This window comes from Muscardinus avellanarius, assembly GCF_963383645.1.
Source record: "Muscardinus avellanarius genome assembly, chromosome: 1".
Lineage (NCBI taxonomy): Eukaryota > Metazoa > Chordata > Mammalia > Rodentia > Gliridae > Muscardinus > Muscardinus avellanarius.
This window is the reverse complement of record NC_137786.1, coordinates 44,930,900-44,943,190: the sequence shown is the minus strand read 5'-3', so window position 1 is coordinate 44,943,190 and position 12,291 is coordinate 44,930,900. Positions and strand designations below refer to the sequence as shown.

The 12,291-nt window shown below is 40.2% G+C and overlaps 1 protein-coding gene across 1 annotated transcript in view; it reads left to right on the top strand.

Annotated features, from left to right (window-relative positions):
- Positions 1–11,503, top strand: part of CDC20B (cell division cycle 20B) — a gene marked incomplete at both ends in the record, with an annotated part of 49,759 nt that extends 38,256 nt beyond the window's left edge. Inside the window, 6 exons of the mRNA XM_080702841.1 lie at positions 761–957; positions 1,845–1,939; positions 3,546–3,771; positions 5,298–5,423; positions 5,915–6,032; positions 11,385–11,503. Of these exons, the coding sequence (XP_080558967.1) occupies positions 761–957; positions 1,845–1,939; positions 3,546–3,771; positions 5,298–5,423; positions 5,915–6,032; positions 11,385–11,503 (881 nt within the window). The remainder of the gene's footprint in view (positions 1–760; positions 958–1,844; positions 1,940–3,545; positions 3,772–5,297; positions 5,424–5,914; positions 6,033–11,384) is intronic.
- Between the last annotated feature and the right edge of the window lie 788 nt (positions 11,504–12,291).

Below are 12,291 nucleotides of genomic sequence, written 5' to 3'. Positions count from 1 at the left end.
TTAGGAGGTTTTTTTTGGTGGTACTGGGGGTGGAACCCAGAGGCTTTCTGCCTCCGGGCTATACTCCCAGGATTTTTTTATGTTTTATTTGGAAACAGGGTCTCACTAAGTTGCTGGAAGCCTCACTGAGTAGCTGAGGCTGGCTTAGAACCCGTGCAATCCTCCTGTCTCAGCCTCTCAAGCGCGGGGATTACAAGCGTGCGCCACCACGCCCGGCTAGGAGTTTTTACCTTCTAAGAAATGAGGTAGAATACATAAGTAAGCATTTGTTAAAACATGGTTTCTCTCAGCAGCCCAATAGTTCTTATAAGCTAGAGAACTTCTGGGTGTCATAAGTGAGTCACCATCCCATCCAAATATACTCTAGTTGGTGGTATATTTTGGTTAGAAACGATGGTTGCGTTTTCTATATAGAAATCCTAGATCTAACGGTGTCTCTGTAATAATGATGTGCTTCCAAATCTTAGTAATCTTTTAGATGAAGTTCATGTATACTAATAATGGTAGATGAATCTGACAGATTCTTTAAGTTCCTCTAAATAGGAATGTTTGAGTATATATGATGTGCATTATTACTCATTAGACTGTGAATCTTGAATGAGATTCTATTCCAGTTTTTAGTTTTGAACTTCTAATGATCTTCTTGGATTCATGATTCTGTTTTCTAATGAACTACTTTCTCCCCTATTTATAAGTAAAATTGCTTATTTGAAAATGCTTTTCTACACCACCACCCTAATTTTAAATGCTTTCCTTATAGATCTGAATACACTTGACTGGAGTTTTCAAAATCTTGTTGCTATTGCCCTTGAATCTTCTGTGAACATTTGGAATGGGGAGAGTCAAAATGACATTGAGAACATAGACTTGAGTCTCACTTGTAATTATATCTCTTCTGTATCCTGGATGAAAGAAGAAATGTGCCTTGCGGTCGGCACCAGCGAGGGAGAAGTACAAGTACTGGGCACTTTCTTTTCTCATAGTATTTCTTTTCTTATAATAATTATTTGATCTCTAAAATTTACTTTTAACAACAGATAAGTAAGGGCTAATTGGGTGATGTGTGCATGTATGTCTTCACCATCTTGTATCCATTAAGATGTATGACTACAATGCACCAATAAAAAAAAAAAACAGGTACGTATAGAATCGAGAAACTACTATATAAGATGTGGCATTTGGGTCTGCAGTTAGCAAGGGGAGATACAATTCTTGTCCTTTTTTTGTTTCCCTAAATGGTGTTTCATGAGGACTTAAGCATACTCTTCTTAATTTCTTCCACAATCTTCCTGTCATATTTTACTTCTTGTTCTAAAATAATTTTTATACTCAAACTGAAGTTGGGCTTGTAGACTTTCTAGTTTGGGACTTTGGAAAGAGGAAATTGCCTGTCCAGTACTTTCTCATCTGAAGTAGAGATTAGGAACAGGGATATAGAAAATGAGTTGATTTTTTCCCCCCTGATAGGCTTATTGAGATGAGAATGTATCAAGTTTTCATCAATCAATTATTTCTCCTCCTCCTCCTCCTCCTCCTCCTCCTCCTCCTCCTCCTCCTCCTCCTCCTCCTCCTCCTCCTCCTCCTCCTTCTTCTTCTTCTTCTTCTTCTTCTTCTTCTTCTTCTTCTTCTTCTTCTTCGATTGAATCAAAGGGTTCACTACTACTGAGCTATACCCTCAGCACCCTTAGCCCTTTTTCTTTTCCTTTTTTTTTTGTGGTACTGGGGTTTGAGCCCAGGGGCATTCTACCTCTGAGCTCCACCCACAGACCTATTTGATAATGAGAAATAGCAGAGTACAAAAATGCCAATGCCACCTAACTCTGCCTGTTCATTTTTTTTTTCAGTTATGGGATGTAGTAACTAAAAAGTGCCTGAGAAATATGCTTGGACACGTGTCAGTAGTTGGGGCTTTGAGCTGGAATCACTGTATCCTCAGCAGGTGAGAAGTATCTTATTTGAGCCAACTATGTTTGCATTAGCCATTGATTATATAGACTGAGTGAACAGAACTGAAATATTTAAAACCAAAACAAAAGCCCAAATGAAACAAAACAGGATATATGGACTTTTATCATCTATGATCCCACCTATCATGGCACTGTATGTTTTCAGCATGGTAGTCACTAAATTGTTCAGGCAAAATGCAAAACTCCTTTCAAGCAGAAGGCTTCTCTGTTCCAAGTAACACCTGCTGAAGTGATGTTTTGCTGAAATCAAGTGTTTTTGGCTATTCAGATCAATACAACGGACTATGTAAGCTTCTGGGACATGCTTCCAATTTGCAGGCCCACCAAAGTCAGAGTTGGACGACCTCATAGACGATCCTGTCCAGTGGCTCTCAACTTCAGAATGTGTCAGAATCACCTAGAGGGCTCCTTAACACACTATATTGAAGTCACATGGGGTTGGTGAGGACAGAGTTTGAATTTAAACTAGGTAGTCTGGCTCCAGAGTCCATATTACAAGTCAGAATGCTGTTCAGTGTTATAACTGAATTGCTAAAAAATGATGCTGGACTTTGAGAAAGTTAATAAGTAATTAAAGAAAGTTATTTACTTGCGTCTTCAATAAAAGAGATATATCCCTGAGAGAGTTGTCTTTGAAAAAGTCATGTAGTTTTTATCATTGTTTGGCTCTAACTTATTGAGAGTAGAGAATTGGTCTATTGATTTTGAGTTATATTGCATTTTTCTATGACATTCTGTTAAACTTCTTTTACATTAGTAACATTGGCAAAACTAGGAATTAATCTATTAGTTAATAGAAATATATCTTTTAAGCTGGGTGTGGTGTTGCACACTTGAAACCCCAGTACTTGAAAGGCTGAGACAGGAGGATCACAGTCTCACGGCCAGCCTCAGCTACTTAGTGAGGCCCTCTGTAACTTAGTGAGACCCTATTTCAAAATAACAAATAAAAAAATAAGACTGGGTGTATAGCTTGTAGGTAGAATGCCCCTGGGTTCAATCCCCAGTAACCTCCCCCCAAAGCAGATATATCTGTTAGAAAAATGAAACAATATATTTCTATGTCTAACATTTTACCATAAATATATATAAATCATTATATTAAGATAATAGAAAACATTGAGTCTAAGAAAAGTAGTATTTCTTTTTTAAAATTTTTTATTGATGCCTTGTAGTCATACATCTTAATGAAATACAAGATGGTAGAGGCATATATGCACACATCATTTCCTATGTCTAGCATATAAATTACTCCCTGGGAAAACCTAGTAGTCTTCTAAATATATCATTTTCATCACTGTCTGCACCATATTAAAGCCATTAGAGATATATATCAAAGGATACTTTTCCATTCCAGATTCAAGACTCTACCAAACAAATCTATTTCACTTTTTAAAAGAATCGCCCAGGCAGATCATTCTTATTAACCTAAGGAATTTCCATCTGTGTTTGAAAACAGTCTAAAGGTGTCTTTCAGTAGTTTCATTTTTAACTGTACTTTCCTCCATGTTTTAAAATGTTCATGCAGCAATGGGCTTGGTTTTTCCTAATGTAAATCTGCCCCTACTTGCCACGCAGTGGGTCAAGACTGGGGCATGTTTATCATCATGATGTCCGTGTGGCCCGGCATCATGTTGGAACACTTTGCCACAAGCAAGCTGTGAGTGCTCTGAAGTGGTCACCAGATGGCAGATTGCTTTCCAGTGGCTGCAGTGATGGACTCCTGACAATATGGCCCCATGATCCAGGTGCCAAAGCACAGGGCCAGCCACTAAAAGTCATACCTCAGTCTACAGCAGTCAAGGTAAGAAATCCAATAGCGTTCCAAAGAAAATCATTAACCCGATATTTTGAGGGGTTTTTTATTCCTCAAGAATTTGAAAGCTGGGCATGGTGGCACATGCTTGTAATCCCAGCATTCAAGAGGCCGAGACAGGAGGATCATGGTTTGCAGCCAGCCTCAGCTACTTAGTGAGGCCCTTGGCAACTCAGTGAGACCTTGCTTCAAAATAAAAAATAAAAAAATAGGGCTGAAAGTGTAGCTCGGAGGTAGAACCCCCAGTTCTATCCCCTGAGTTCCATCTCCAGTACCATGCCCCCCCCCAAAAAAAAAAGAAAAAAAAGAAAAAATAGAATTTGATCTGAGGTGGTGGCACACACCTGTAATCCTCGTATTTGGGAGACGGAGACAAGAAGATCACAGGTTTGAGGCCAGCATCAGCAACTTAGGCCCTTTGGAACTTAATGAGACCTTGTTTCAAAATAAAAAGATAAGGTAGGGTTGGGGATGTAAAGCAGAGGTAGAATGGCCCTGGGTTCAATCTCCAGAACACACACACACACACACACACACACACACACACACACACACACACACATGCACACGCACACGCACACACACGCACACACACACGCACACACACACTTTGTTTTGGGTTTTATTATCACCCCCTTGAAATGCAATGTTATTTATATTCCCCACTCATCAGATTTTTGTTTGTTTGTTTTTAGGAAACTCAAACCATTCACTCACACCCCTGACTGAGCTGGAAAAGAGGGCAACTTTATGAAACATAAAAGTTTGCATATGACTTCAGGAGACTCAGTTCTCCTGAGCCCATGGACCCCAATTTTATAATATGATGGATAACAGTATTTGTTCTATTTACTAATAACCAGTTTCTTAAAAGCACTGCTTCTAATTAGCTCTTACTTTAAACAAGCTGTTTGGGCAAAACTAGAAACTACCCAGGAGAGAAACTGGCTGTTAAACCAGTTGGCTATGGCTAGTTGTTAGTGAATATGAGGAGCTCTATGTGGTGATACCCCTAGGTGGTGTTGCATGTAATTTTCAACTGTTGTTGTGTAATTCTTTTTGTGTGTGTGGGTCTGGGGATGGAACCCAAGGGCATTTGACCTCCAAGCTACAGCCCCTGCCCTGTTTTTTATTCTTTATTTTGAAACAGGGTCTCACTAAGTTGTGCAGGGCCTAAGTAGCTGAGGCTGTCCGCGAACCACGATCCTCTGGTCTCAGCCTTCCAAATGCTGGGATTACAAGCATCCACCACCACGCCTGCCTAATTTGTGTAATATTTTTATGATAAAAATATTCATGATTATTAGCATAATTAGAGCAAGAGTCATACTAGGTGCCTACCATTCAAGAAGTGGCTTCTAGTCCCTGAGAAGTAATCTCCGGAAGTTACAGTTGCTTCTGCCTTTGGACAGGGGCTTAGGGGAGCAGCTGTAATTACTTACCTGAACGCATCATTTCTTGAGCCTACCTTCACCAGGTCTCACCTGCCTGTGCTATTATCCCAAACTTTAAAGGCTCTGGATTGGTGTCCCTGGCAGTCTATGGTCCTTGCTATTGGAGGAGGAATGAAAGATGGATGCCTACATATCTTGGATATTAATACTGGAAAGAGCATCCAAACCCCAAGTACAAACTCACAGGTAAACATCACTCCTAGAGTCCACTTTCACCCCGATCTTCTAGAGTCTTGTGAAAATAATTTTCAATAGAGCATAGAACCTGAACACACTTCTCCTTGCCTATTGGGTCCATAAGGATTTCAGTCCTCAAGAGTTTCTCTTTTGTAAAACCTCCTAATTTGTGAGTCTAAAGTTAATTTGCTTTCTTTTTCCTTTCACATTTCCCTTCTTTCTCACTTTTTTTTACCTTGAAACTTGAGAATAGCCTATTTATGGCCAATGATCATAGTTCACATAAAGTTTTGGTCATTGTATCCGAGCCTATTTGTATGTTTGGTCTTTTATTGCTTTGGGATAAACTCTCTTAGAAATAACATAACTCCTATAATGCTTTAGCCCCAGATATATCTGGAGAAGGGGTAGTAAACAGCACATTGTTAAGAATTAGTTTAAGTGCATTCAAAATAAAAGAGAAATTGCAAACATTTTAAATTTCATGATCACTATGACAGATCTGTTCACTAATCTGGCTACCTAGAACAAAGGAGATTGCAACAGGCCAAGGTACTCCAACGAATGATGTGACCCTGTGGGCCTGTCCCACTCTATCCAGGTCAGGTGGGTTTTTTGGTAAGTGAACAGGTGGGTAAAATGCATGTGCCTATGGTAAAGCAAAATGTCACTGTGGGAAAATCCCTGAAAGAAAGATTTTTCTCCTGGTTCTTTGAATTTCTTTTTTGTGGTGCTGGGGGTTGAACCTAGAGATATTCTACCTCTGAGAATGTTATTTGACCACAACAAAACACCCAGCCCTATTTTATTTTTTAAATTTGGAAACAGGGGCTTGCTAAATTTCTGAGAGCCTTGCTAAGTTGCTGAGGCTGTCTAAGAACCTGTGATCCTTCTTTCTTAGCCTCTCAAGTACTCCAATTACAGGTATGGACCATCATGCCTGGCTTCTTTGTTTTGATGTGTATATTTCTTTGTGTGTGTGTGGTGCTGGGGGTGGAACCCAAGGACTTTTCTACCTCTGGGTTATACTCCTAGACCTATTTTTTATACTTTATTTAGAAACAGGGTCTCACCAAGTTGCTGAGAGCCTCACTAAGTAGCTGAGGCTGGCTTTGAACCTGTGCGATCCTCCGGTCTCAGCTTCCAAAGTGCTGGGATTATAAGTATGCACCACCACACTCGGCTTTGATGTGTATATTTCAACAAAGGGGAAAGTCCTACCTACCTCACCTCAGAGAGTGTATAGATGAGTGTTTATGAATTTGATTAAGGTTGTTTATCACTTAAAATTTTCAGGAGTTTTCCTCCTTGCATGGATTATACAGTAGTACTCTAGGGCAGCTTTTGAACTCCAGACTTAGTATCACAACTTATCTTACTTGAAGAAAACCCAGCAGTATGAAAGACAAGGACACCAGAAAGGGTGGGACATTGTTAATGTGGGGAGGCCACTAATACCATGGGGTTTCCTCTGTGAACACGGACCCTTTCAAGGCAGACTGCTAGTCTTATGTATTTGTTAATTTTTTTTTGATGCTGCAAATCAAACCCAGGGCCGCGTGTATGCTAAGCATGTATTCTACCACTGAGCCAGATCCCCAGCCTTGGACCATTATTATTTCTTAGTTCAGTTCTACAATTTTTTATTTGGTCCTTTGTGACCTGCGATGGGGAAAATAGAACCAGGCCCTGTCTTCAGGGTCTTGGATCTGCAATGTTAAAGGGGCCCAGTGGGGAGGTGTTTTCTCCTTCCAGCAGGAGGCAGGAACAGAGTGGTGGCTGCTGAAGGAACAGAGCACTGGTTCTTACAGAGCTCAGATGCACATCCCGCCTCTCTCCTCCACACAGCCTTGCCTCCAGGTAGGCCAATCCTACGATGTGTCAAGCACTTTTTGGGATGCAGGGAATACACATGTACACAAGAGAGACAATGTCTTTATCCTCATGCAGCCTATACTTTTGTGAGAGGACACATACAGGAAACATAAAAGGCAGATGGTGCTAAAACCATGCATCTCTTTGGAGATTGAGAGAATGTTATTTGACCACAACAAAACACCCTTAATAAGATAAGACTTTTTGCCTCTGATGGCCAGCCTGGCCGGACCTCTGCCTAACCTCTGTGTGGTCTGGTTCATAAGAATTCAGGCAACTTCTTTTTTTTTTTTTTGTGGTGTTGGGGATTGAACCCAGGGGGCATTCTACCTCTGTGCTATATCTTGAACCCTTTTTATTTTTTATTTTGAAACAGGGTCTCAGTAAATTGCTGAGACTGGCCTTGAACCTGCAATCCTCCTGTCTCAGTCTTTCATGTACTGGGATTATAAGGCACATGCCTGGCCCAGGCAGCTCTCGACAGCTGCTTTGGTGGCCAGTACAAGTGTAGGAGGAGTATGATTTTCCACATTTTAAATCATAAGACACATACTTCTTTGGGCCTTTGTAGAGAGAGACTTAAAAACAAGCTTAGAAACCTGGTTCTTTACAAAGTGGCTTAGCTGGATGATGACATGAGATAGATGCTGGATCAATTTGCCTGTGTGTAGAATAAAGACTATTTACAGGTGCATTTTCCTTTTTCTCTGACCTTAACAGGTGTTAAGTTTTTTAGTCTTAGCTCCTTGTGATTTTTTTTTTACAAATATCAGAAAGAACTCTAAGAGTTCACTTAACCTTTTCTCCTCTTAAAACATTATGGTTGGAGATGTGATTACGTTGGAGCTCTTAGACACTAATTTGTAATTCCTTATATATACAATATATCACAGAAGTGTTTAATAGTATAGTTATTATACAGAAAACATGTCATGTCAGCTAAGCTTGGCGTTGTGGATTTTTTTTTCTTTTTTGGTGGTACTGGGAAACCCTTCTACCTCCGGGCTACACCCCAGACCTATTTTTATACTTTTTTTTAAATTTGGAAACAAGGTCTCTTAAGCCAGCACGGCTGGCTTTGAATCTGTGCGATCCTCCTGTCTCTGCCTCCCAAGCGTGGGGATTACAAGCGTGCGCCACCACGCCTGGCTGGAGTTGTGGATTTAATGAGAACAATTTCTTTCTCAAGGATGTCTCAAAGACTTGGCTACATTATGTGTGTTGTAACCTCAAGAAGGTTATGGTGTTAAGTATTTTCCAAATAAATCTGGAAAATCACTTGTGGTAGAGAGTACTGAGGAACGTGTTCCAGTGTTCCATGAACATGGAAGCCCTGCCCTGTGGCCCGGGTCTGCTCTGCTGCTTAATTTCCTTGTTCACTGTAAGTCTGTGCTTCCATTGTGCGTCTGGGACGGCGCTTTCAATATACATCCTGGTGACTGAGATCTGGATCAGGGTCTTCTACACTAGGGGTTGTGAATCATTGGACTGTGAGTGTAAGGAGTCAAGATCAGCATGAAAGAGAGCCAGGCAGAGTAGAATACTGTACGTACAATGGAAAAAGTGGAAAAGTAGCTGTTATTTTAATGAAATTTTTGTTATAGCTATGCAGTAAATATATATGCCTAGGTATAACTGTGCTACATAAAATGTAATTCTGAGTGTGGGTTGTGGTAAAAAAGCTTGGAAAAAAGCTATACTAGACAGGTCACACCTTTACTAAGCCGCACCCTGTTGACCACAGTCATGATTCTCTTGGGGGGGGGGGGACTTGAGTTATAGAGGCGTCACCCACCTGACTGCAGAAGAAAGAGAAGTTATAATTGTTTCCATATACAGAAGGATTGTAATTTCCAAACTTTAAAACAGGACTAGATAACTTTCTAGTTTCTAGGTGATACCTGACCTTTGACTCGGTTTCATCAGCCCACAGCAAATGTGTCGACATGTGATCTCATTTATGACGACCGCGCGTGAGGAAAACGACAATTCGGGGCTTCCAGTGATGGTGTTTTTGGAACTTGGGGGTGTTCCAAAAGAGGTGAAGGTGGGACTTCCCACTATTTAGCAAGTTTATGTCATCACTGAGGAGAGAGCAGGACTTTGAGAACGCCTTGGCTTTCAGGCCAAGTGCCATTTCCCCACAAGTTCTAGAAGTAGCTATCCAATTTAAAGTCAAGAGCCTGCTTTGGAAAATATTTGGGATTTTTTTCCCCTTTGGTATTCCTTTCCCCTCTTTATCTTTTTCCTTCATTCCCATTTAAAAATTAAAAAAATATTTTTGTTTGTACATTGTTATTATACACCGTAGTGAATTCTTTTTATTTTTTATTTTTTGGTACTGAGGATGGAACCCAGGGGCATTCTACCTCTGAGCTACACTCCCAGCTTGATTTTATTCATTTTATTTTGAAACAGGGTCTCACTATGTTGGTGAGGCTGACCTCAATCCTGCAATTCCAATCTCCCAATTATTAGGATTACAGACATGAGCCACCATGCCCAGCTCATAGTGAGGTTTAATGAGATACAGACACACATGCACACAGCACTTGGTGTGACTCCCTCTGGACCCTCCCATATATATTACTGAGAATGGTAGTGATAACCTTCCTATATAGACTGTTTCCTTCATTTAACTTTCTTTTTCTCCTTCTTGTTTCCCTTTCCCATTCTCCTTCCATTATCCTACTGCTTTCTCCTCTCACTTGTCTGAAGTTTGTTTATTTTCTCTTGCTTTCACATATGAGAGAAAACATATGACCCTTGACTTTCTAAGACAGGCTGATCTCACTTAGTATAATATTATCTAGTTTCATCAATTTTACTGCAAATGACAATTTCATTCTTTTTTATGGCTGAGTAAACTTCCATTTTTTGTATAATCCACTTTTTCTTTATCCTTTTTTTAAACACATTAAATCAGAGAAGGAAAGTATTTGTATTGCCTGCTATAGTTATTGAATATTATAAAGATGCTTTTCCTTAGGTTTAATGTAAAAGCATTATTTTAATATAAGGCTTAGAAAAGTACATTTAAAGAACCACATGCCCGAGGCTTCCTGGCAGAAATAAAAATGGAAATGTTTTCTGGGTGTGGTGGTGCACACTTGTAATCCCAGCATTAGGGAGGCCGAGACAGGAGGATTCAGGTTCACAGCCAGCCTCAGCTACTTAGTGAGATTCTGTTTTGAAATAAAGAATGAAAAATTGGGCTGGGGTGTAGCTTGAAGGTAGAGTGCCCCTGGGTTCCATCCCCAGTACTGCAAACAAAAAAAGAAAAAGGAAATGTTTTATTGTTTAGTAAGAGAGATCTCTATGACCCTATGACTGCATATATATTACTATTTTTTCCATAAGAGAACTTGGTGTCAGTAAAAAAAGAAAGTAACAAAACTATTTAGAAAAGAGGAAGAACAGTCAAATATTAGAATTTTTCTTTTTTGGTTCAAAGTCAGACCGTAAAATTAGTAGCTAAAATTATTTTTGTTAACTAGACAGTCTAGTTTATGTACAAATTTTCTATTTCTAGAATTACTTTACTTTCTTTCTGCTTCTTATAAAAAGTTAACTTTCAGCCAGGTGTGGTGGCACATGCTTGTAATCCCAACATTTGGGAGGCTAAGACAGGAGGATCACGGTTCACAGACAGCCTTAGTGAGGCCCTTTGCAACTCACTGTTTCAAAATAAAGAACAAAAAATAGGACTGGGGGTATAGCTTGGAGGTAGAATGCCCCTGGGTTCCAGCCCCAGTGCTAAAAAAAATAAACAAAAGTTAACTTTCTCATATGTGTCAAATGAACAAGTTACATGAATACATCAAGAAAAGGTATTATTAAAATAATAAACAGAGCTGGTAGCACATGCCTGTAATCACTGGAGGAGAAGCACTGAGCAGAACCTCAGCTGCTCCAGAGCGATGGTGGGATCAACCCCGTTTAGGTACCATCATAGGATGGTAGGAGCCAACTCTGACCCAGGCTGGTTTGGGGAAGCCTTTTATCCTGGGAGGGCATGTGTAACTTAGGTTACCGCCAGTCCTCAGAAACAGCCCTTGAAATGTGGAATATGAATTGTCTTCCTTCTTCCCCCAGGGCACAGAGGCAGAGTGCTGCACCTGGCTTTGAGTCCAGACCAGACCCGAGTGTTTTCTGCTGCAGCTGATGGGACAGCCTCAGTATGGAAGTACTACCAGCCACCCAGTAGCTCCTAGCTCGTTTCCTTGTTTCACAGTGAGGATGACAATGCTGGCTTTCCTTTTGTCATGAGTTTCAAACAAGATGAAGTGCTCTTCCTGATGTGAATTCCTATTCCTCTGAGCATCTTTCCCAGATTATTTTATTAGCTTTGCTTCTTGACTTATTTCTCTGCTTTCTTCTTTCTCCCTCCTCTTATTTATTCTTCCTCTCCTACTTCCCCCTTCTTTGCCTTCTCTCTTTCTCTTCCTTTTCAAAGATCCATTTGCACTGCTTTAGACAGAACAGTACCTATAGCAAAGCCCACCTCACTTTTCTCCTAACCACATATTTTTGACTGCTTCTGGATATTTTCTCTTTGAGATTCTGTTCCATCTTTATCTCAAGCTCCCTACATTGAGAGTACAATTTAGTTACTCCAAAACAGTATTAAAGTCCTCCTATATACTATGTGCTATATGAAATATGCATCGATTTTTTTGTAGATTCACCTTTTCCCTCTGTCTTAGTCTGTTTTCTGCTGCTGTAACAGAATACCTGAGATTGGATAAATTATAATTAATAGAAGTTCATTTAGCTCATGGTTCAGGAGGCTGAGAAGTTCAAAAGCATCTGGACAGGGCCTTTGCACCCTGTTTTATATGGCAGAAGGTGAGAACAGGAGAGCATATATGAGAGACCAAGAGAGTAAGAGTGGTTCACTTTTATAACAAACCCACTCTCCTGATAATTAGCCTGTGCCCATGATAACATTAGTCCTGCCCTCAAGACCTAATAACTTTTTCTTAGGCCCCATGTCCCAAAG